Source organism: Pipistrellus kuhlii, unplaced genomic scaffold (genome assembly GCF_014108245.1).
Source record: "Pipistrellus kuhlii isolate mPipKuh1 unplaced genomic scaffold, mPipKuh1.p scaffold_m20_p_2, whole genome shotgun sequence".
Lineage (NCBI taxonomy): Eukaryota > Metazoa > Chordata > Mammalia > Chiroptera > Vespertilionidae > Pipistrellus > Pipistrellus kuhlii.
The window spans coordinates 127,940,157-127,961,045 of NW_023425515.1; the positions used below are offsets into that span (position 1 = coordinate 127,940,157).

Genomic DNA, 20,889 nt, shown 5'->3' on the forward strand with positions numbered 1-20,889 from the left:
TATTGGTAGGATAGGGCAATTGGATGTTCCTCGAGGGCTTCCAGATTGGAGAGATTGCAGGCTGGGCTGAGAGTTTACCCCTCCCTCCCCCCCCCCCCCCCCCCCCGCACGATTTTCATGCACCAGGCCTCTAGTTATCAAGATAACATGGTAAAAGGAGATAAACCAACAATAGATGTATGAACAGAGGGCAGTGGAAACATATAAGGAACATCTTAATAGCTAATATTTCCCCCAGTGTTTATGGTAGACAAAATGCTTTTATATCCATTATTCCATTTAGTCCTTACCAAAGCCCTGTGAAGTAGGCAGGACAAAAATTATTATTCTCATTTTACAGCTGAGACAATTAAGATAGGTGATTTGCTTAAAGTTAAGCATACAGATTTGCCTAAGATCACATAACAGTAACTGGAAGAATATAGAATTTACCCAAAACCTATGAGAATGCCCTTCAGAATCACCTAATTAGTCTTACAAAAGGATAATATACAGGCCTAGGTCCCATTCCCTAGAGCACATGTGTCAAACACAAGGCCCGAGGGCCAAATCCATCCCGCCAGGCCTTGCAATGTGGCCCTCACCGAGCTGTCATCACTGCACTCCGCTGCGTTTCCATCACAATGACAGTTTATGACTGTTCAGTAAACCATTCAGCCTGCGATTTAGGCTGGATTTTAGATTTTGGCCCCTTCTCTGATTGAGTTCGACACCCCTACCCTAGAGAGTAAAGTTCTAAGTAAGTAAGTTTTGAAGGTTTCCCAGTTAATTTTGACAAACACTTTGGATGACGAATCGCACATCATATCATATCTATTCACAAACTATTATTTGTGATTACTTTTTAATTGGAGAATCACAAAAATTTTGGAGTGTAAGAGTGGATAAATAATTTTTTTAAATCTTCTGATGCTTTCTTTGACCTTTTCAGAATTGGAGTCCTCTAGAAATATTGTTAAGTTGGCAGAGGCAACTAGAACTAACTTTGGACTACAGGTAAGTTTTCAGTGAACTAGGGTTCTATACCAAAAGATTATCGGTATAGAAGATTATTCAGATGAGCTTCTGATAGTGCCTTACAAAGTCAGAAAACGTCATAGTTCGTATAGGAAAGAATTTACATGGTAAACTTTTTGTTAACAGAATAAAATCCTTTTAAACTGATTTGGATACTCATGAAAAAAAAAAAAAACCTAGAAAGTTCACAATCTTACACGAATGTTATCTTATTAGTTACCAATTTTGCTAGTTTTATAATTATCCTTAATTTTCTTCAATATTTTTCCCATAGTCATATTTATAATTAGATATTTTTCCTTAAAAATAAAGTCTAAACTTAAAATTTCTCTTTTTTAAGAAGAGTGGGGAGGGGGAGGGTCTGGAGCACTAGTGCAATTTCTATTGGAAAATTTATTTTCCATTTTTAAATTCTAGGAGTTTATGCCACTGCAGTCTCTATTTACCAATGCTCTTCTTAATGATATAGAGAGCAGTCACCTTTTACAGCAAACAATTGCAGCTCTCCAAGCCAACAAATTTGTGCAGGTAAAAATTTATATGTATAATACACATATTTAAAAATAATAGCATACCTTTAGAAAACCGTGTTTTTTCTTTCTTTTTAAAAAATACCTTGACAGCCTCTACTTGGGAGGAAAAATGAAATGGAAAAACAAAGGAAAGAAATGAAAGAACTTTGGAAACAGGAACAAAATAAAATGGTTAGTATTTTAATGGAATTTTATTTACCTATTTGTGAATATTTAAATCATCTGTACTAGCCCAGCTGGTGTGGCTCGGAGGTTGGGTGTTCGTCCACTCATGAACCAGGAGGTCACTATTCGATTCCGGGTCAGGACACATGCCCAAATCATGGACTTGATCTCCATTCAGTAGGGGGTGTGCAGAAGCAGCCAATCAATGATTCTCATCATTAATGTTTCTATCTCTTCCTTTTAAATATGTATTTTTAAATTAATTAAAAACATATTTAAAAAATCATCTGCAGTATACAAGCAACACCCTGAGAAAGTGCATATCTTACTCTTTAGTTTTTCTGAATTCTGTATTAACTACCTGGCTGAATATGCTAAAGAAATCTATAACTTGGGGTTTCTTTCTTATTCTCTATTTAATACTCTTTTTTTTCTTCTATGTAGCTTGAAACAGAAACTGCTCTTAAAAAGGCAAAATTGTTATGCCTACAACGTCAAGATGAGTATGAAAAAGCAAAATCTTCCATGTTTCGTGCAGAAGAGGAGCATCAGTGTGCAAGCGGTGGATTAGTGAAAAATCTCAATAAGCAGCTAGAAAAAAAGCGAAGGCTAGAAGAGGAGGCTCTTCAAAAAGTAATGGTTTTTGTTGTTGTTTGCAAGATGAATTAGCAATAATCTGTTAAAGCTTTGGTTCTCAAACTTCAGTATGCATCAGGATCACCTGAAAGACTTGTTAAAAAGACTGCTGGGGCTCACCCAGAGTTTCTGATTCAGTACGTCTAGGGTTAGCCTCATCTTGCATTTGTAATAAGTGCCCAGGTGTTGCTACTACTGCTGGGGATCCACACTTTGAGAAGCACTATGCTAAGAGACTTTTGCTTAACTTTTGAATTTTTGGGTTTGTTTGTGAAAAGAGGTATCTTAGAGAAAGTAGTAGTTTAATATTTTTGACTTGATTCTTTATGAATGTATATGTGTATTAATTTAAATACCTAATAAAAAGGCTAGCCTGAAGCTTTGTCTTTATGAAATATAATTTAGTAAATTCTGTAAGAAGATTATATAGACAATGGTAAATGTAAGTAGAAAAGGCTATTAAGTAGAATTGGACATTTATTTTATAGGCAAACAATATACTAATTGTAAATTGTACTTGACTATTCATTGATAATAAGTTCTCTTAAATCAGTGACCAAAACAAATTATTTATCTTTAAAAATATGCTATTTAAAACAAAACATCAGAATGTTATGCATAAAGGCTTCAATTATTATTATTTAAATTTATCTTTGTTGTTGTATTATAGATGTCCCCTTTGTTTTGTTGTTATTTTTTTCCTATTGACTTCTCTGCACCTGCCCTTCCCAAGCCTTCACCACACTCTTGTCTGTTATTTAAGCTTTGCAGTAGAATTTGTTTTAAAATATAGATTCTGAGGGTTAATGTTATTTTTTGTGTGTGTGTTACTCCTGAAGGTAGAAGAAGCAAATGAACTTTATAAAGTTTGTATGACAAATGTTGAAGAAAGACGAAATGATCTAGAAAATACTAAGAGAGATATTTTGGCACAACTCCGGAAACTTGTTTTCCAGTGTGATCTTACCCTAAAAGCTGTAAGTAATTTCTTCAGTACTTTGAAGGCAGGAGGGAAAAAATTATCTGCAGAGGGAGAGAGAGATGCTTGATGTGTCATGATAAAATTAAATCCAATGAAATCTTAAGGGATTTAATGTCTACATTAATGGAACATTTATAGTTTTAAAATTGGCTAAGTTTTTAATAATGGTTCGAATTACATTTTTTTTTATCTGGTTCCCCTTACCCTCACTTCATGAGTAGATTAATTGTTGAATTAAAACTGATGTCTGAGATTTTGGTATTGCCTTTATGCCACTGTCTATTTTAGCTTGGTTGACAAAATGGATTTGACCCCTGAAACTTTCTATCAGCAGCACTGTGAGATCTGTTTTTCAAAAATTGAGTAAACTAAATATTAAAATTGAGCCCAGTGATTTATTTGAAAACAAAATAATCCTGCCCTTAAGTGTTTTCATTTGCCTCTTTAAACTTGTTTTTTTGGGGGGGAAAAATTTAAAACCCACCTTTTTGGGGGGTTGTACATTTTACAAATTTTCTCACATGTATAAATTTCTCACATGTAACCACTCACCATGACAATTAAGATTCAGAACAATTCCACTTCAGAAAATTTCCTCACACTGCCTTTTTGTAGTCAAATTCTCCACTCACCCCTAACCCCAGGCAAGTATTGATGTGTTCTCCATCTTTCTAGTTTAGTCTTTTCTAGAGTTTCATATAAATGGAATCATTAGTATGTAATCTTTGAAGACTCGCTTCTTGTACTCAACGTAATGCATTTAAGATTCATCAACATTATGCATGTATTAATAGTTCATGTCTTATTTCAAAGTAGTATTCCATTATTTGAATGTTTATCCATTCACCTATTGGATATTTGGGTTATTTCCAATTTGGAGTGAATATGAATAGAAGTATTATGAATATTTGTTTGCAGGTTTTTGTGTTAATGTAAGTTTTCATATTTCTAGGGTAAATGTCTAATAGTGAGATTACTGAGAGGTATGATAAATGTCTATTTTACTTTATAAGAAATTGCCAAACTGGTTTCCAGGGAGACCATAATATTTTTCAGTCTAACTAGTAATGAATGAGAGTTCCAGTTATTCAGCATCCATGATTACTAGTACACTTATTAGTTGTTGTTTTTATATTTTAACTGTTCTAATAAGGGTGTAATGGTAGCTATTTTTTAACTTGTGTTTCCATTATGACTAATGATATTGAGCATCTTTTCAAGGGCTTATATACAATCTGTATTTTAACTGTTTTAAAAATTGAGTTGTTTTCTTAATGTTCAGCTTGTATATAGTGTCTTAAAGTCTCTCTTCTTTTGGCAATAGAGCAAAAATATTGATGGAATTTAATTTATCAATTACTTCTTTCATGGGTCATGCTTTATCACCTAATCCAAGATCATTATGTATTTTCTACTATATAAAAGCTTAATATATAACCCATTTTTAGTTATTTTTTATCTAAGGTGTGAAGTATAAGTTGAGGTTTGCTTTTTTGCATATAGATGTTTTATTAAAATTATATCCAGCATATTTTAGTTTATGGAAGTGACTGAATGTAGTCAGTGTTGTTGAAAGATGGAGACATGCTATGCTACACAGGGCCACAGGACCAATACCAGGTATGATCAAACAGTGGGAGTGAGGGGCAAGCTGAATACAAACATTTAATTGAGGGTTCCAGCGAAAAGGCAATATAACATAGGATAAGCAATATAGGATTGGCTATCCTATCTAATTATGAGTAATATGCAAATTAACCATCACTTTGCTCAAGCCATGCCCACCAGCTACACCCACCAGCCAATCAGAGCGAGTATGCAAATTAACCCAACCAAGATGGCTGCAGCCACAGAGAGCAGTTGAGAGGCTTGGGTTTCAATAGAGGAAGCCAACCTTTCCACATACTCTAGGTCAGCCTAGGTCTCCACTCAAGGATGCAAAGTTTCAATTATAGAAGATAAATCTCAAGAAAAATGGCTGGCAGCCATGGAGCTGGAAATAACAGGCTAGGGTTTCCCCCGGCAATGGAGGAAGCAAAACTTTCCACCTGCCCTGGCGGCCTAGACCTCCACTCAAGGATACAAAGTTCAATTATAGAAGATACATAAAACCAAACAGAAATGGCAGCAGCCAGAGTGAGCAGGGGGCTTGGCTCTGCCCCAGGCTACAATGTTTCAATTGTAAAAGGTAAATAAATTCCAAATACCAGGGCCTCCGCTTGGGTCGCCAAGGGGCGTGGCTGGCCTGCAAACCACTATAGGTCCCTCGCCCAGGCCACCCCACACCCCACACCATTCAGGGCAAACCAGCTGGTCCCCACATGTGTACCAGGCCTCTATCCTATCTAATAAAATAGTAATATGCAGATTGACCATCACTTGTGTCCATGTGGACACAAGATGGCTACCACAAGGTGGCCAGCAGGGGAGGGCAGTTGGGAGGCACCAGGCCTGCAAGGGAGGGCAGTTGAGAGGGACCAGGTCTGCAAGGGAGGGCAGTTGGAGGCAATCAACCCTGCAGGGGAGGGCAGTTAAGGGTGACCAGGCCAGCAGAGGATGGAAGTTGGGGGCAAACAGGCTGTCAGGGGAGCAATTAGGCATCAATCAGGCTGGCAGGGGGTGGTTAGGGGTGATCAAGCTGGCAGGCAGAAGTGGTTAGGGGCAATCAGGAAGGCAGGCAGGCGAGCAGTTGGGAACCAGCAGTCCTGGATTGTGAGAGGGATGTTCGACTGCCTGTTAGGATTGGGTCTAAAGGGGCAGTTTAACATCCCTCGAGGGGTCCCATATTGGAGAGGGTGCAGGCTGGGCTGAGAGACCCCCACCCACCTCCTGCAGGAATTTTGTGCACTGGGCCTCTAGTTCTGAATATACCAGTGGTTTTTAAGGTATAGGGATGGTCTCCTGTTGTTTGGTAACAGGCCTGGGATGATATATGGTATGGGAAAATATTGGCTCTCTGAGTGAGAGATGATGAGATAGTTGGAATTGCATATTGGAAGATGAGATAGTTGGAATTGCATGTAGTGCTCCCAGGCTAAGAATTGGCTAGCCCTGGGAGGAGCAGTCACTCCCCAGCCAGTAAGCTTTTTGAAATGTCAAAATAACGTCATAAAATAAGGAACATGACTAATACAGGTGTTAAACTTGTTCCAAGACCATTTGTTGGAAACATTGTGTCATCTCCATTGAATTGACTGCATCATTGTCAAAAATCAGCTGACCATGTTTTTGTAGGTCTTCCACAGTCTATTTTGTTTCATGGATGAGTGTGTCTGTCCTTTTGCCAAATCCCTCCTGTGTTGATTACTATTGCTTTATAGCAATTCTTAAAATCAGGTAGTGTGCTTTCCAACTTTATTCTTTTTCAGAATTGTTTTGAGTATTTAAGTTCCTTTGACTTCTGTTTTCTGAAAGAGATTGTGTAGAACTGGTGTTGTTTCTTTAAATGTTTGGTGGCATTCATTGCCTGGTGTAAGCATTTAGGCTTTGCTTTCATTTTCAGATAATTTTTACTGTATATTCAGTTTCTCTGATATATGCCTGAGTTAATCATTTCTTTTTGGTTGAATTTTTGGTAGTTTGTAGCTTTCATGGACCTGGTCTCATTTATCTAAGTTGTTGAATTTGTGTGCATGGAGTTGTTCATAGTATTCTCTTTCTTTTTTACTGTCTGTAGTAATATTTTATTTCAATCCTGGTAATTTGCGCCTTCTTTCTCTAACTCTGGTTAGCCTGGCCAGAGGTTTATAAATGTTCTTTTCAAAGAAACAACTTTTGATTTCATTGGTTTTTCTTTTTCTTTCTTTCGTTTTCTTTTCTTTTTTCTTTTTTCTTTTTTTAATGTATTTCTGCTTGATTTGGGTTTATTTTGATTTTTTAAAATTTTTTCCCCTAAAGTTTGCATCGTCATTTAGCCCCCTATATACTTCCCTTCCTCTGCTCATTATCCTACCTATCCCTGCAATCACCACGCTAATGCTTTTCTTTTAAATTATTTAAAGATGGAAACTTAGATTGTTCATGGAGACCTCCCTGCTTTTTAGATACACATATTTAATTATTTAAATTTCCCTCTAAGCACTGCTTCTCTACATCCCACAAATTTTAAATTATATATATACATACATATATATTTTAATATTTTATTGATTTTTCACAGAGAGGAAGGGAAAGGGAGAGAGAGTTAGAAACATCGATGAGAGAGAGACCGGGGGATGTGCCAGCAACCAAAGTACATGCCCTTGACCGGAATCGAACCTGGGACCTTTTGATCCACAGACCGATGCTCTACCCACTGAGCCAAACTGGTTTCGGCTTGAATTATATATTTTTATTTTGAATAGTTCAGAATTTTTTTTTAATTTTCCTTGAGACTTATCTTTGACCTGTAGAAGTTTATTGTTTAATTTCTTTCCTGGCTATCTTTCTGATACTGATTTCTAGTTTATTTCTGTTATGGTGAGAGGAATACTGAGTATGAATTCAGTTCTCTTAAATTTGTCACGGTTTGTTTTATGATTCTGTCTTGGTGAATGTTCCAAGTGTGCACTTGATGAAAACAATGTTTATTTTGCTGTTGTTGGCTGGAGAGTTGCATAAATGTCAATAAATTCCTGTTGGTTTATTTTGTTATTTATTTCTTCTATGCCTTTGATTTATTTCTGTGAGTTGCTGAGAAAAGAGTTTTAAAGTTGTTGAAATATTGTGTATTTTTAGTTCTATCCATTTTTGCTTTATATGTTTTGAAACTTTGTTAGATACTTACATATTAATAATATATATATATATATATATATATATATATATTTTTTAAATGGGTATTTTTATTTAAAAATATATATATTTTATTGATTTTACACAGAGAGGAATTAAGAGGGACAGAGAGTTAGAAACGTCGATGAGAGAGAAACATCGACCAGCTGCCTCTTGCACACTCCCCACTGGGGATGTGCCCGCAACGAAGGTACATGCCCTTGACTGGAATCGAACCCAGGACCTTTCAGTCTGCAGGCCGACACTATCCGCTGAGCCAAACCGGTCCCGGCTAATAACATATATTCTTGGTGAATTGATCCTTTTATCCTTAAGAAATATTTTTTGATCCTGGTAATTTTCCTTCCATTTTAGTGTACTTTATTTTAATATTGATATAACTATTTCAATTTTCTCATGCCTTATTTTTAGCATGGTATATCTTTTTGCATTTTTTTATTTTTAATTTGATCATTATATTTAATGTAAATTATATTTAAAGTAAATTCCTTATGTATCATATATCGTATAGTTGTCTTGACCTTTTTATTTATTTTTATAGAATAGTTTATTGATTTTTAGAGAGAGAGAAAGGGTGAGGAAGTGATATTGATGTGAGAGGTAAACATTCATCGGCTGCCTCCTCGTGCCACCTACCAGAGATTGATTCTGAAACCCGGGCTTCTGCTATGACCTGGAATCAAACTGGCAATCTTTTGGCACATGGGACAACACCCAACCAACTGAACAACACTGGTTGGGACTGTCTTGACTTTTTAAAAATCTATTTGACATTGTCTTTTCAAGAGAAGTGTTTAGACAATTTATGTTTATTGTAAATATATTTTCAAGTTTTAGGTCTATTTCATTATTGGTTTTCTGTGTATAACATGTTTTCCTTTAATTGCCTCTAGCTACTTATTTTATCTATTTAATTTACTTAATACAGGGGTGGTTTAAAGTAGGTTTACAGTTGTGAATATGTGAGTTTATTCTTTTATTATTTATTTATTTATTTATTTATTTATTTATTTATTTATTTACTAGAGGCCTGGTGCATGAAATTCATGCACAGGGGGATGGGGTGTCTCTCAGCCCAGCCTGTACCCTCTCCAATCTGGGAACCCTTGAGGGATGTCTGGTAGGATCGAGCCTAAGTGGGCAGTTAGATATCCCTCTCACAATCCAGGACTGCTGGCTCCCAACTGCTTGCCTGCCTGCCAGTCTGATCGCTCCTAACTGCCCTCCCCTGCAGGTCTGGTCACCCTAACTGCCATCCCCTGAGGCCTGGGTCACCCCCAACTGCCCTTCTCTGCAGGCCTGGTGGCTTGCAACTTCCCTCCTCTGCCAGCCTGGTCACCCCTAACAGCCTTCCCCTGCAGGTTTCATCGCCCCATTGACCCTCCCTTACAGGCCTGATCCCTCCCAACTGTCCTCCCCTGCTGGTCTGATCACCCCCAACTGCTTTCCCTTTCAGGCCTGGTCCCTCCCAACTACCCTCCCCTGTTGGCCATCTTGTGGCAGCCATCTTATGTCCACATGTGGGCAGCCATCTTGTGTGTTGGCGGGACAGTCAATTTGCATATTAGTCTTTTATTAGATAGGATAGAGGCTTGGTGCACGGGTGGGGGCTGGCTGGTTTGCCCTGAAGGGTGTCCCAGATAACCATGGGGTTTCCCTGGGGCATGGAGCAGCTTGGGTGAGGGGCCTATGGTGGTTTGCAGGCTGGCCATCCAACCCCCCTCCCTCCACTTGGTGACACAAGCGGAGGCCCTAGTATCTGAGATTTATTTATCTTCTATAATTGAAATTTTGTAGCCTTGAGCAGAGTCCAGGGCTGGCCAGAGTTGGCAGGAATCTTGGCTTTCTCCGTTGCCAGGGAAACCCAAGCCTTCCACTTGCTCAGTGGCCGCAGCCATCTTGTTTGCATTAATTTGCATACTCTCTCCTGATTGGCTGGTGTGTGTAGCATTGGTACAGTCAATTTACATGTTCCTCTCTTTTTTAGTGTAGAATCTACACTGTAGATTGTATTATTTATTTGTATTATGTAGACCTACTTTTGCCCACCCTGTATAGATTTAATCTATTTTATTCTCTATTACAGTTATATTTTAATTTTCATAAAATTCTTATCCATCTTTTATCTGTTATCTGCATTTTATTTGTTGGCTTTTTTACTGTATTTCTTTGTATAGTTTTTTTAATGGTTGCACAAAGGATATACAGGGTGGGGCAAAAGTAGGTTTATAGTTGTGAGTACACAAAACACAGTTTTTCTCTTGTATTATTATTTATGGACTAGTCTGGTCACCCTCAACTGCCCCCCTGCTGGCATGGTTGCCCTCACAGCTCCCATGCTGTCCTAGTCGCCCCCAACTGTCTCCCTCCTGGCCTGGTTGCCCTCAATGCCCTCCCCACCTGCCAACCTGGTTGCCCTCAACTGCTCCCCCCTCCCTGCCTGATGGCTCCCAACTGCCCCCCTGCCAACCTGGTCACCCCCAACTTCTCCCCTGTTAGCCTGGTCTCCCCACACAGCCTGCTGTTCAGTCATCCATCCAGTTGTTTCAGTCGTGATAGCACCTGGTTTCTTATATATTAGGGTTGTTGTATTATTTTTCGAATGAATAATTGTAAATGTACTTTTATCCCACTCTGTAGTTTTGTAACCAGAATCTGTCTTTTGAACAAGATTTCCCATGTTATTCATTTGCACATTAACTTTTTTTAAGCACTTGTTTAGAGAAGTTATAAATAACTTGATCAAGGTCACCCAGCACACAAGTTGTAAGGCTTTAAGAATGAGAATGAGAAGAGCCTGACTGAATGACTTTAGAACCTATGCTCTTAAAGCCTGTGCTGTCTGCTGAATGATTATTTAGTCTGGGTTTGAGCAACTCCAAAATTAGTATGATGTTTATATTGAGCCAAAAATATCTCTTTCCTGTGAACCTTTGAAGTCATACTTTACTAGTATAATCCCTCTTCCACAAAACAATGCTTTAAATATTTAAAAATAATTATTATCTTCCTTCTCTGTTTTTTTATATTAAATATCCCAAAATATGATTACCCCATATATAACATGGTTTTAAGTTCTCTCATGATCTGCAGTCTTGTCTACATTCCTCTTAAAAAGTGATGCTACTTGGTGATACAATTATGATTTTCTTTAATTTCATGTTATGTGAACAAGAAAGAGGTTGCCTGATTTGTATATAATACGTCTGTATTTATAAATGCTTACTAGTTATATAAAAGAAAAATAAAACAGATATCTGCTCTCAAGAAGTTCAGAATTAACACACCTGAAAAATTGGAACGCAATATATATCAATGTATGAAGTAAAATTTGAAGTTCAAATTCCTTAAACTTGAACAAATTCCCAAACTCATGAAAATCACTGCAACATATAATGTATAAGGACAATTTACATAGAGGTTCTACATGTGTATTTGTGAATAATATTTATTATTAGTTATTGTTTTTTGAACCAATTTAATCTATCAGTGTTACTTGTTTTGAATGGCATTATTCACATTTAGATTTAAACAAATACTAAATCCAACAACAGTTCTCAATTATATATATTATTTTTCTAGGTAAAAAGTGTGACTTTCTCATTTGTACATTTTCTTCTCCACCATCAAAGAAATTAGTATTTTTGGTGACTTATTTTTCAACACCACCTCCCAAATTGTTTTTAAAAATATATGTTTCCATTCTAGGATATGTCATTGAATATATATTACAGAGAAAACAAAATCATTTGAGATATAAAGATGATAGACAATCAAGGTTCATTCACTATATTAAGGAACATACACAATCAGATTCATATCCCAGAAAAATAGTTATATCATGGTCATTAAGGATTATTCTTGAATATTCAAAATTGTCTTGAATTTTAAAGCATTGAAGTATGTGGGATGTAGATCATAATTAATTTCTAAGTGACAGGAAAGAGAAATGAGCAAGACAGTCACTAAAGACCTAATCAAATCATTGGCCTTTTAAAAATGGGAAAAATTAGAACAAGAATGTTTTGGGGTTTTTTCTTTTTTTTAAACGTTCAAGAAAACTCATTTAAAATAAAATTCTATTGAACAAAAATTAATTTTTATATTGCTCATTTAAGTTGGAGAAATTTTTCCCATTGATTTGAAATTATGGATAATTGTAGTTAATCAGCTGTCAGAAAAATTTACACTAATTTTTGTGCCCATGGAGTAATAAAAATAAGATGTAGATGACAAAAGCTGGGCATAGAATTGGAAATCCTGTGTGCTTGAGTGAGCAACACCAGAAAACATAAAAATTAAAATATGACCTTGACCAATAATACTTCCTATTACTCTTTATTTGGTCATTTCCCCAAATGTGGACACTATTAACCATTGGGCACCTAGAAAAAAGAGACTGAGTCCCTGACTCAGAAAACACATTGTGGGACAAAAGGGTGTAAAGGGGCATGATGGTTTTTTTAGGTACTTGTAGGCCACTTCAGTTATGATTAACAAGTCCTGGAGGACCTCACTTAAGCATTTCTGTTAAGTGTGGAAGAAGGCTGAATAATTAGGGAAAAGGTATTTAAGATTGAGCTACCTGTATAGTATATTATTGCTTATGTCTTTTATTATTAACTAGAGGCCTTGTGCACGAAATTCATGCACAGGGTGGGGGGGGGGGGGTGGCGTCCCTCAGGCTGGCCTGCACCCTCTCCAATCCAGGACCCATCAGAGGATGTCCAACTGCTGGTTTAGGCCCATTCCCACAGAAATTGGGCTTAAACCAGTAGTTGGACATCCCTCTCGAAATCTGGGACCACTGGCTGCTAACTGCTCACCTGCCTGCCTGCCTGATTGCCCCTAACAACTTTTGCCTGCCCGCCTGATCCCCCTAACTGCTTTCTCCTGCAGGCCTGATCTCCCTAAGGGCTCTCCCCTGCCAGCCTGATCGCCCTAACTGCTCTCCGCTGCCAGCCTGATCACCCTAACTGCTCTCCCCAGCCAGCCTGGCTGCCTCTAACTGCCTCTGCCTCAGTCCCACCACCATAGCTTTGTCCAGAAGGACATCTGGAAGATGTCTGGTCTAATTAGCATGTTACCCTTTTATTAGCATAGACTAGGGGCCCAGTGAACGAATTTGTGCACCTTGAAAGGAACTGTGGATGAGAGGCTGCGGTGGGTACAGAGGTGGGTCTTGGCCCATCCTTCACACCCCTGCCCAGCCCCTCCCACTGCAGCCCATGGTTCCCTCTCTGCCAGCAACCCTTCTCCTGCCACCATTGCTCCCACACACTGACAGCGTGGAGTAATTGGGGCTGGCGCCAGCAGAGTAAGGTTGGCACTGTCAGCAGGTGTGAGTGGTGACTGTTGCACTAATCATACCTCAGGAGCAAGAGGGAGGTAGAGAAGCCCTCAGGGGCTATCAGCGCTGGCAGCCACCGTTCACACCTGCTGACAGAGCCAAGTGATCACGACCAGTACCAGGCTCCAGCAGTGGATGCAAGTGGGCCAGCACTGACAGCAGGTACAAGTGCTGGGCGTGACCGTGGCACATAAAAGCAAAGAATTTTCAGTAACCACCAGAGGCTCACCCCAATGACAACAACTGGCACCCACCTTTGTCTGGCATCCCTGCTCACCTGCCGATGCCATTGCACGAATTCGTGCAGTTGAAAGATACTGTGGGCTGCAAGGCTGCGGTGGGCAGGTGGGCACGGGGGGTCTCAGTCCATCCTCCGCACCCTCACGTGGCCCCTCCCACCGTCCCCCCTCTTATCCTCCCCCCCTCCCCCCCGTTGTCCCCTGTCTGCCAGCAGCCCCACTCCCACGAGCTGTCGCAGCTCCCCTGCACTGATGGTGCCAGCCCCACTCACACCTGGTGACAGCATGGAGCGATTGGGGCCAAAGCCAGCAGTGGGTGCCAGCGAGGCCAGCATCATCAGTGGATGCAAGTGGCGCTACTGCCCTGATCACCCCTCAGGAGGAAGTGGAGAAGCCCTGAAGGGAGATCGGGGCCAGTGCCGGGCGCTGACAGTGGGTGTGAGGGCCCGGCAGGACTGTGGCGCTTAGGAGCAAAGAACTTTCAATGACCACCAGAGGCTCACCTTGATGATAGTGACCAGTGCCCCACCTTGGTCTGGCGCCCCCACTCATCTGCTCCGCCATCCCACCATGGCCAATACCCACCATGTGCTGCACTCTGCCGCCTGCTGCCAATGCCCACCATGTTCTGCGTCCCTGTCCCCCCCAGTGGTCAGCACACATCATAGTGACTGGTTCAGTTGTTTCACCATTTGGTCTATTTGGTTATTAGGGTTTTACATATATAGTTTTTCAGAGACATTCAGCAGGTGAATTGGTTATACCAGTCTATTCATTTGGCTTTTCAAATATTGGTGTTTTTAACTAGATTCATAAAATTTATTAAAAGTATTTAAAAAAAAGTAACATATAGTTACTTTAAAGATGAAGAAAGTAAGTCCAGTTTACCATTAAATGGAGAATTTCCTGATCATAGCTAGTTGCTGAACTTAAACTTTACCATTTGTACTTTGGAGTTCCTTTGTTCTTTGAAAAACTTAGGGCATTAATAAGCTGTTCTGTTAGGTGCACTTTTTAAATGCTATTTGTGATGAACTTTAGTTATTTTTTAGGAATGCCTGTCAACCTTGGAAAAGACTTAGAGGCTAATCATAAGTTCAACATGTCATTTGGTGTATCCAGAGCATGAAGAGGAAACATGACAGTCTTTGAAATAACATTAAGCCAATGGAAATTGGCATTCATTCACATTCCCCACACAGGAGACAGAGTGGCATTTAAAAATATGTCATATCCCTATGTCATATTTTTATCTATTTTCCCCCTTTTTTAAAAAAAAGTTGATTATTGAGAGTATTACAAATGCCCCTCATTTTCCCCTTAATGACTCCCTCCATACCAGGTCTTTACCACCCTATTGTCTGTATCCATAGGTTATGGGTATCTGTACTAATAAAAGGGTAATATGCTAATTAGACCGGATAAACCAGATGTCTTCCAGACATCCTTCCGGACAAAGCCACGGTAGTGGGGGCCAAGGCAGAGGTGGTTAAGGTTGATCAGGCCAGCAGGGGAGAGCAGTTAGGGGTGATCAGGCAGGCAGAGGTGGTTAGGGGTGATCAGGCCAGCAGGCAGAGGGGTTAGGGATGATCAGGCAAGCAGGCAGGTGAGCTGTTAGGATCCAGGGGTCCCAGATTGTGAGTGAGGTCCTGGATTGGAGAGGGTGCAGGCCAGGCTGAGGGATACCTCCCCATGCACGAATTTCTTGCACTGGGCCTCTAGTGTGCATATAAGTTCTTTGATTAATCTCTGCCCATCCCCTTTATCGCTTTGAGATCTTCAGTCTGTGCCATGCTTCGATGCCTCTGGATCTATTTTGTTCATCTGTTTATTTTGTTCATTAGATTCTATATATAAGTGAGATCATGTAATACTTGTCTTTCTTTTGAATGGCTTATTTTATTTAGCATAATACACTCCAGGTGTCCACAGGCTGTCTCAAAGGGTAGGAGACCCTTTTTTATAGCTGCATAGTATTGCATCGTGTAAATGTACCACAGCTTTTTTATCCACTTATCTACTGATAGGCACGTGGGCTGTTTCCTTTTTATTTAATTTATTGGGGTGACACTGGTTAATAAAATCATCTAGGTTTCAGGAGTATAATTCCACAACACAGCATCTATACATTGTATTCTGTGTTCACCACCCCAAGTCCAGTCTCCTTCCGTCACTATTTATCCCCCATATACCCTCCTCCACCTCCTTCCATTCATCTCCCAGCAGTTAGCACACTGAGTTTTTATCTCTTTTTTTCTTTTTTGCTCAATCCCTTCACCACTCCCCAACCCTCCCAACATCTGTCCGGGCTCTTTAATTTGGTTTAGATGACTGCCCCTTTTTTCTCCCACCTTTTCCATCTGCTTCAGTCATATTGAACTTTCATCTGTTTCTTGAGTGCAACATGCTCTTTCTCACTAATACTTGCCCTACGGTCTTTTGTCTGGATTGGTTTTTCTCCCTGAATCTGTTTGTTCATTCTTTCTTATGTCAGGTCTCAGTTCAAGTGCTATGTCCTCAGAAAGGCCAGTACTAACCTACCATGTCAAAAGTACTCTTCTATAAACATGAATCTGGTCATATTCCATAACTTGACAGTCTTATAAATTATTATTAGCAGTTTTCACTACCAGAAATTATGTTATTTACTTAATTTGCTCTCTCTCTGTTTGACACCAGTCTGAGGAGAACTTAAACTCTATGAGGACTGGGATTTCATCTGTTTGCTATAATATACCCAAAGCCTAGGTTTCTGTGAGCATCAAATTAGTTAATTCATGCATTAAATTAGTGAAGTTCTCAGAACGGATCTGGCATATTAGAAGCTCTGTCAGTTGTTATATTGTTGTTACATTAAGTAGTAGTAATGATATTTACACATTTGTAAAAACTCAATGGAATAATATATTTTGAATAGAATACATTCAAAATAATACCTAACTATGAAAATTGTGTTTTCTAGGATACATTATACATATAAAACATTTCTATTTTTATAGGATTGAAAAATGAATGTCAAAATAATAGTGCTCTGATTAAAATTTCCCTCCCACATTTTTCATGTAAGAGTTAAAACAATTGTGGACAGATCATTCAAGTACAGAGTTGGGGATCCCCAAAAAATACATTTATCTCCCAAAACTGTGAACCAGAAGGGACATGGAGTTGTGTTTTTGAACTTTTCGGTTTAAGCCAGTTTTGCTGGAAATGATTGCTCCTAGATATTCAATTAAAACTTTTATTTTCTGAATCTAGACCTTGCACAAAGTCAGGCAACATAGTATGCTCACGATGATATTCAGTGTTGTTTGCTTCACTTTATTCCTTTTTCTTGGTGTTGTCACTTGAAGTAAATGTGTATTTACATAGCATTCTGTATATCATGTTATTTTGACTTTTATCTTTATCTGTGATCATAGGTAACAGTTAACCTCTTCCAGATGCAACAACTACAGGCTGCCTCTCTCGCAAACAATTTACAGTCTCTCTGTGATAATGCCAAACTCTATGACCCAGGCCAAGAGTATAGTGAATTTGTCAGGGCCACGAATTCAACTGAAGAAGAAAAAGTTGATGGGTAAGTGATGTACAGCTAATTTTTTTTTCAAGAGATAAAATATTTATTGCTAAGTTCCTATTCTGGTATAAAGTGGTATCTTTTGTAATATTGGCAGAATTAACTTTACTTTTTTTCTGAATTTTTAAATATTACTTAAATTGTAACTCACTCAAGAGTAAAAAAAGCTTTCTATATGGCCCAGAACTCAGATCTTTGAGATATAGGAATCTTTTAAGAATGGCAAATCATGGTTATACCTATTTTGAATGTTTAATATGCATTCTCCATTTTCCACAGAGATTATACTAAAAAGTTGAATCATGACGTGAATTGACTTTTTTTTGCTACTCTTTGCTATATTTCAGCTATAATAAGTATAAATGATTAAGTTTTATTCATACCTTCTTTAGGAAGTTGAATCATATAATATGGTTTGTTCTTAACATTTAGTTAAATTATTCTACATACATTAAATTAACATTTTTTTGAAAACAATAAAATAGGCTTATTAGTCATCTTCAGTAATGAATTTTTTGGGGTTTTTTCTTAGGAATATAACTAAGCAATTATCAAATAGTTCCCACACTTCTGGATATGGACCTGCTGACTCTTTAGAGTACGTAGTACGCCTTCCTGACAGTTCTAATAAGATTGACGAGGACAGATGCTCCAACAGTGTTGATATCACAGGTAAATATTCACATTAAAGAATGCACTAAGTTTATGAAAGATTAAATTGTTTAAATGTGATTATTAAGTGGGTTGCAGCCCTAGAATTTAAAAATCAGGCCTTGAATTGTAAGTTTATGAAGCCTTATTCACAGGTTTTTGTTTTTTTTTTAACACTGTGCCTGTCTTAATATTGATTATTGATTATGGTTAAAGAAACTTGATTTGTCTCATTTTATATGTCAGTATTTTGTCTTATGATCTATCTGTAGCCAAGTTTAACTTTAAGTATTCTTTTCTTAAAGGTACTTCTTTTATAAGGTCATGGACATTTGGGATGTTCAGTGACTCGGAGAGCACTGGAGGAAGCAGTGAGTCTAGATCTTTGGATTCAGAATCTATAAGTCCAGGTATATAAGTATTTAACTCTAGCAGTGAAAACTCAATGAAAGATTAAAATATTCCTTTTGAGAAATATTTTACAACTACTTATTTTTATAATGAATTATCTCAGAAAGAGGAGTATGTGTATACAGTTAAAAGAAAAATAATAAAATAGATTATTAGTAAATTAGGTACTTATGTATACCTCCTTGATAACATTGCCCTATTCCACCAGAATAAAACAGCAAAGTTTAGTATGTGTATCTAGTTGCTCCTTGCCCTCTTCAGAATGATATACAGATGGAATCATGCTATTCTTTTTTTACTTCTTCCATGTGTCTTTTTTTTTTAATGTCCATATTAGTGTAAATAGCCGTCTTTAATTTATACTCTACTTTGGATAGTATTCTATTCTGTGAACATAACTATTACCTATCTTTTTTATTGTTTTATAGTTAATTGCTGTAATGAACACCAACACTAATTCTTGTGCCTCTGATTGCTATTCTTACTAATTTTTTACAAATGTACTTTATAGTACTTTGATAATCTCATGCTCCTTAGAAAGGCAGAGAAAGTGTCTGATAGCTCCTACAGTATCATGGCTTTAAAGAGGATAACATGCTATAGGTTTTACTACAACTAGCAGGAGAAGGTAGCACTTGAACCCAGGAGATTTTTATTTTGACAGTTTTTTCTTTACTCCTCTACCAGAGACTGTTCCAGTTCTGTTCTTCCTGGCAACCTATTTTCCTTTAGGATCTTAGCACTGTAGGAGATGTGTTCTGAATATTATAGAAATTTTATTCATGTAAATAAATGTCTGAATTTAAGTTAGAAATAATTTCCATGCAACCTTGTTATTTGTAGGCTTGCTTTGTGTCCTTCAAAACTAGCTTTGTTCAGGAGGATGCTCTGGAAATATAAGCCTAAGTATTTAACTGAATATTTTTAATTAGCTTTATAAAAACAGTGTAGTTCCTCAGCAATCCCCAGAAATTAAGACCTGTTTTAGAGAAAACCCTAAATTATTTGGAATCCTATGAGACTTCATGTAAATTAGACAAAATTATGGAAACTTGGTCACAATGTAAATGGGTGAAGACCTGAGTATGCCTAATCTGGGAAAAAGGAAACCTGGGAACATGGCAGCTATCCTTAAACATTGGAAACATAAAGGTGTAGTTTGCTTGCTCCTTTAGGGAGAAGTATGGCCTAAGACTAGGGTTTATAGAGAGACAAATTTCTGCTCAATAACATAAGAAAGCCATTTTACAATTAGAATAGTTCTGACAATGGAATATGCTACCTCATGACTTCTCAATCATTAGGGACACATTCAAAGCAAAAACTAGGTGACTACCTTTTAAGCATATTATGCAGAGGTATCTTTGGGGGAAGATATTGTTGTTTTAAATCATTTATAAAGCCCTTTCTAACTCTGAACCTTAGAGAGTTAAGGATGTGAATTCTTAACTATAATCCTGTTTTAATATCAGCAGGGAGCAAATAAAAATAAATGTCATTGCCTAGTTGGGCTGCTTCTGAGCCTGCTTTGATACGTATAACTGTGTCCTTTGTGAACAAAACTTGCATCTTGGGATCATTGTTCCTGATTCCTAGTCTCTTGTTATCGATATACTGTTTACATAAATATGATATTACTACTATATTACTGAATTTAAAGATTTTTATGTATTTTATAAACTTTAGGTTACCTTGTATACATTTATTTATAACTTAATAAACATTTAATATCAACTCTGCTATTGTGCTAGCTAGTCTGTCAGGTATTAGATATGACATGAAGAGAAAGTACTCCCTGTCTTGTAGAACTTATAATGTCTAGCACTTACTATCAGAAATTGGCAATTAAGGTCACATTGAGATCCTCAATTTTACATCTACCTGGAGAAGTCGGTTTTGGTTCAATTTTCTTTGGTTCAACTTTCTTTTGAATGAGTATCAGAAATCCCTGTATCCAAGTCTGAGAATGGAAGCACATTTTTTACAGTGTAGCTAATAAATATTATGAATGTGCTATTAAAAAGATGATGTCATTTTGCCTTGGCCAGGTAGCTCAGTTGGTTAGAGCGTGGCCTGATAAACCAGGGTTGCAGGTTTGATTTCCTATCAGGGCACATACAAGAAGCAACCAGTTAAACAACAAAAAGGATGTCATTACCCATTGGTAAAATTCTACAGTACATGGTCAGGTAATTGTATTCATAATTTTTTCTAGGAGACTTTCATCGAAAACTTCCACGAACTCCATCCAGTGGAACCATGTCTTCTGCAGATGACCTAGATGAAAGAGAGCCACCTTCCCCTTCAGAAGCTGGTATTGACACTCTGAATATCACTGAGTCAAGCTCTCACTAAACCAACTGAATCAGTAGCACTCCATGATATTAGGACAATACTATAATGTAAAGAATTACTTTGCCATGTATTAAACAAAAGGCATTATAATGACTTAAATATATCCAAACAAATTATGTACAAGATGGGTTGATAATATATTGATTAAATGTTTCAAATACAAAAAGCAAAACTACTTGATCTAAAATATATTAGCACGG

At 37.8% G+C, this 20,889-nt stretch overlaps 1 protein-coding gene across 12 annotated transcripts in view; it reads left to right on the forward strand.

The window, feature by feature from the left end:
* ARHGAP29 (Rho GTPase activating protein 29) overlaps positions 1-20,889 on the forward strand; it is a 78,401-nt gene that overhangs the window by 44,662 nt on the left and 12,850 nt on the right. For all 12 annotated transcript variants that reach the window (XM_036444159.2, XM_036444161.2, XM_036444164.2 and 9 more), the window contains 9 exons: positions 932-996; positions 1,435-1,545; positions 1,641-1,721; positions 2,160-2,348; positions 3,191-3,328; positions 17,115-17,272; positions 17,805-17,944; positions 18,229-18,333; positions 20,550-20,648. In XM_036444159.2, the coding sequence (XP_036300052.1) occupies positions 932-996; positions 1,435-1,545; positions 1,641-1,721; positions 2,160-2,348; positions 3,191-3,328; positions 17,115-17,272; positions 17,805-17,944; positions 18,229-18,333; positions 20,550-20,648 (1,086 nt within the window). The remainder of the gene's footprint in view (positions 1-931; positions 997-1,434; positions 1,546-1,640; positions 1,722-2,159; positions 2,349-3,190; positions 3,329-17,114; positions 17,273-17,804; positions 17,945-18,228; positions 18,334-20,549; positions 20,649-20,889) is intronic.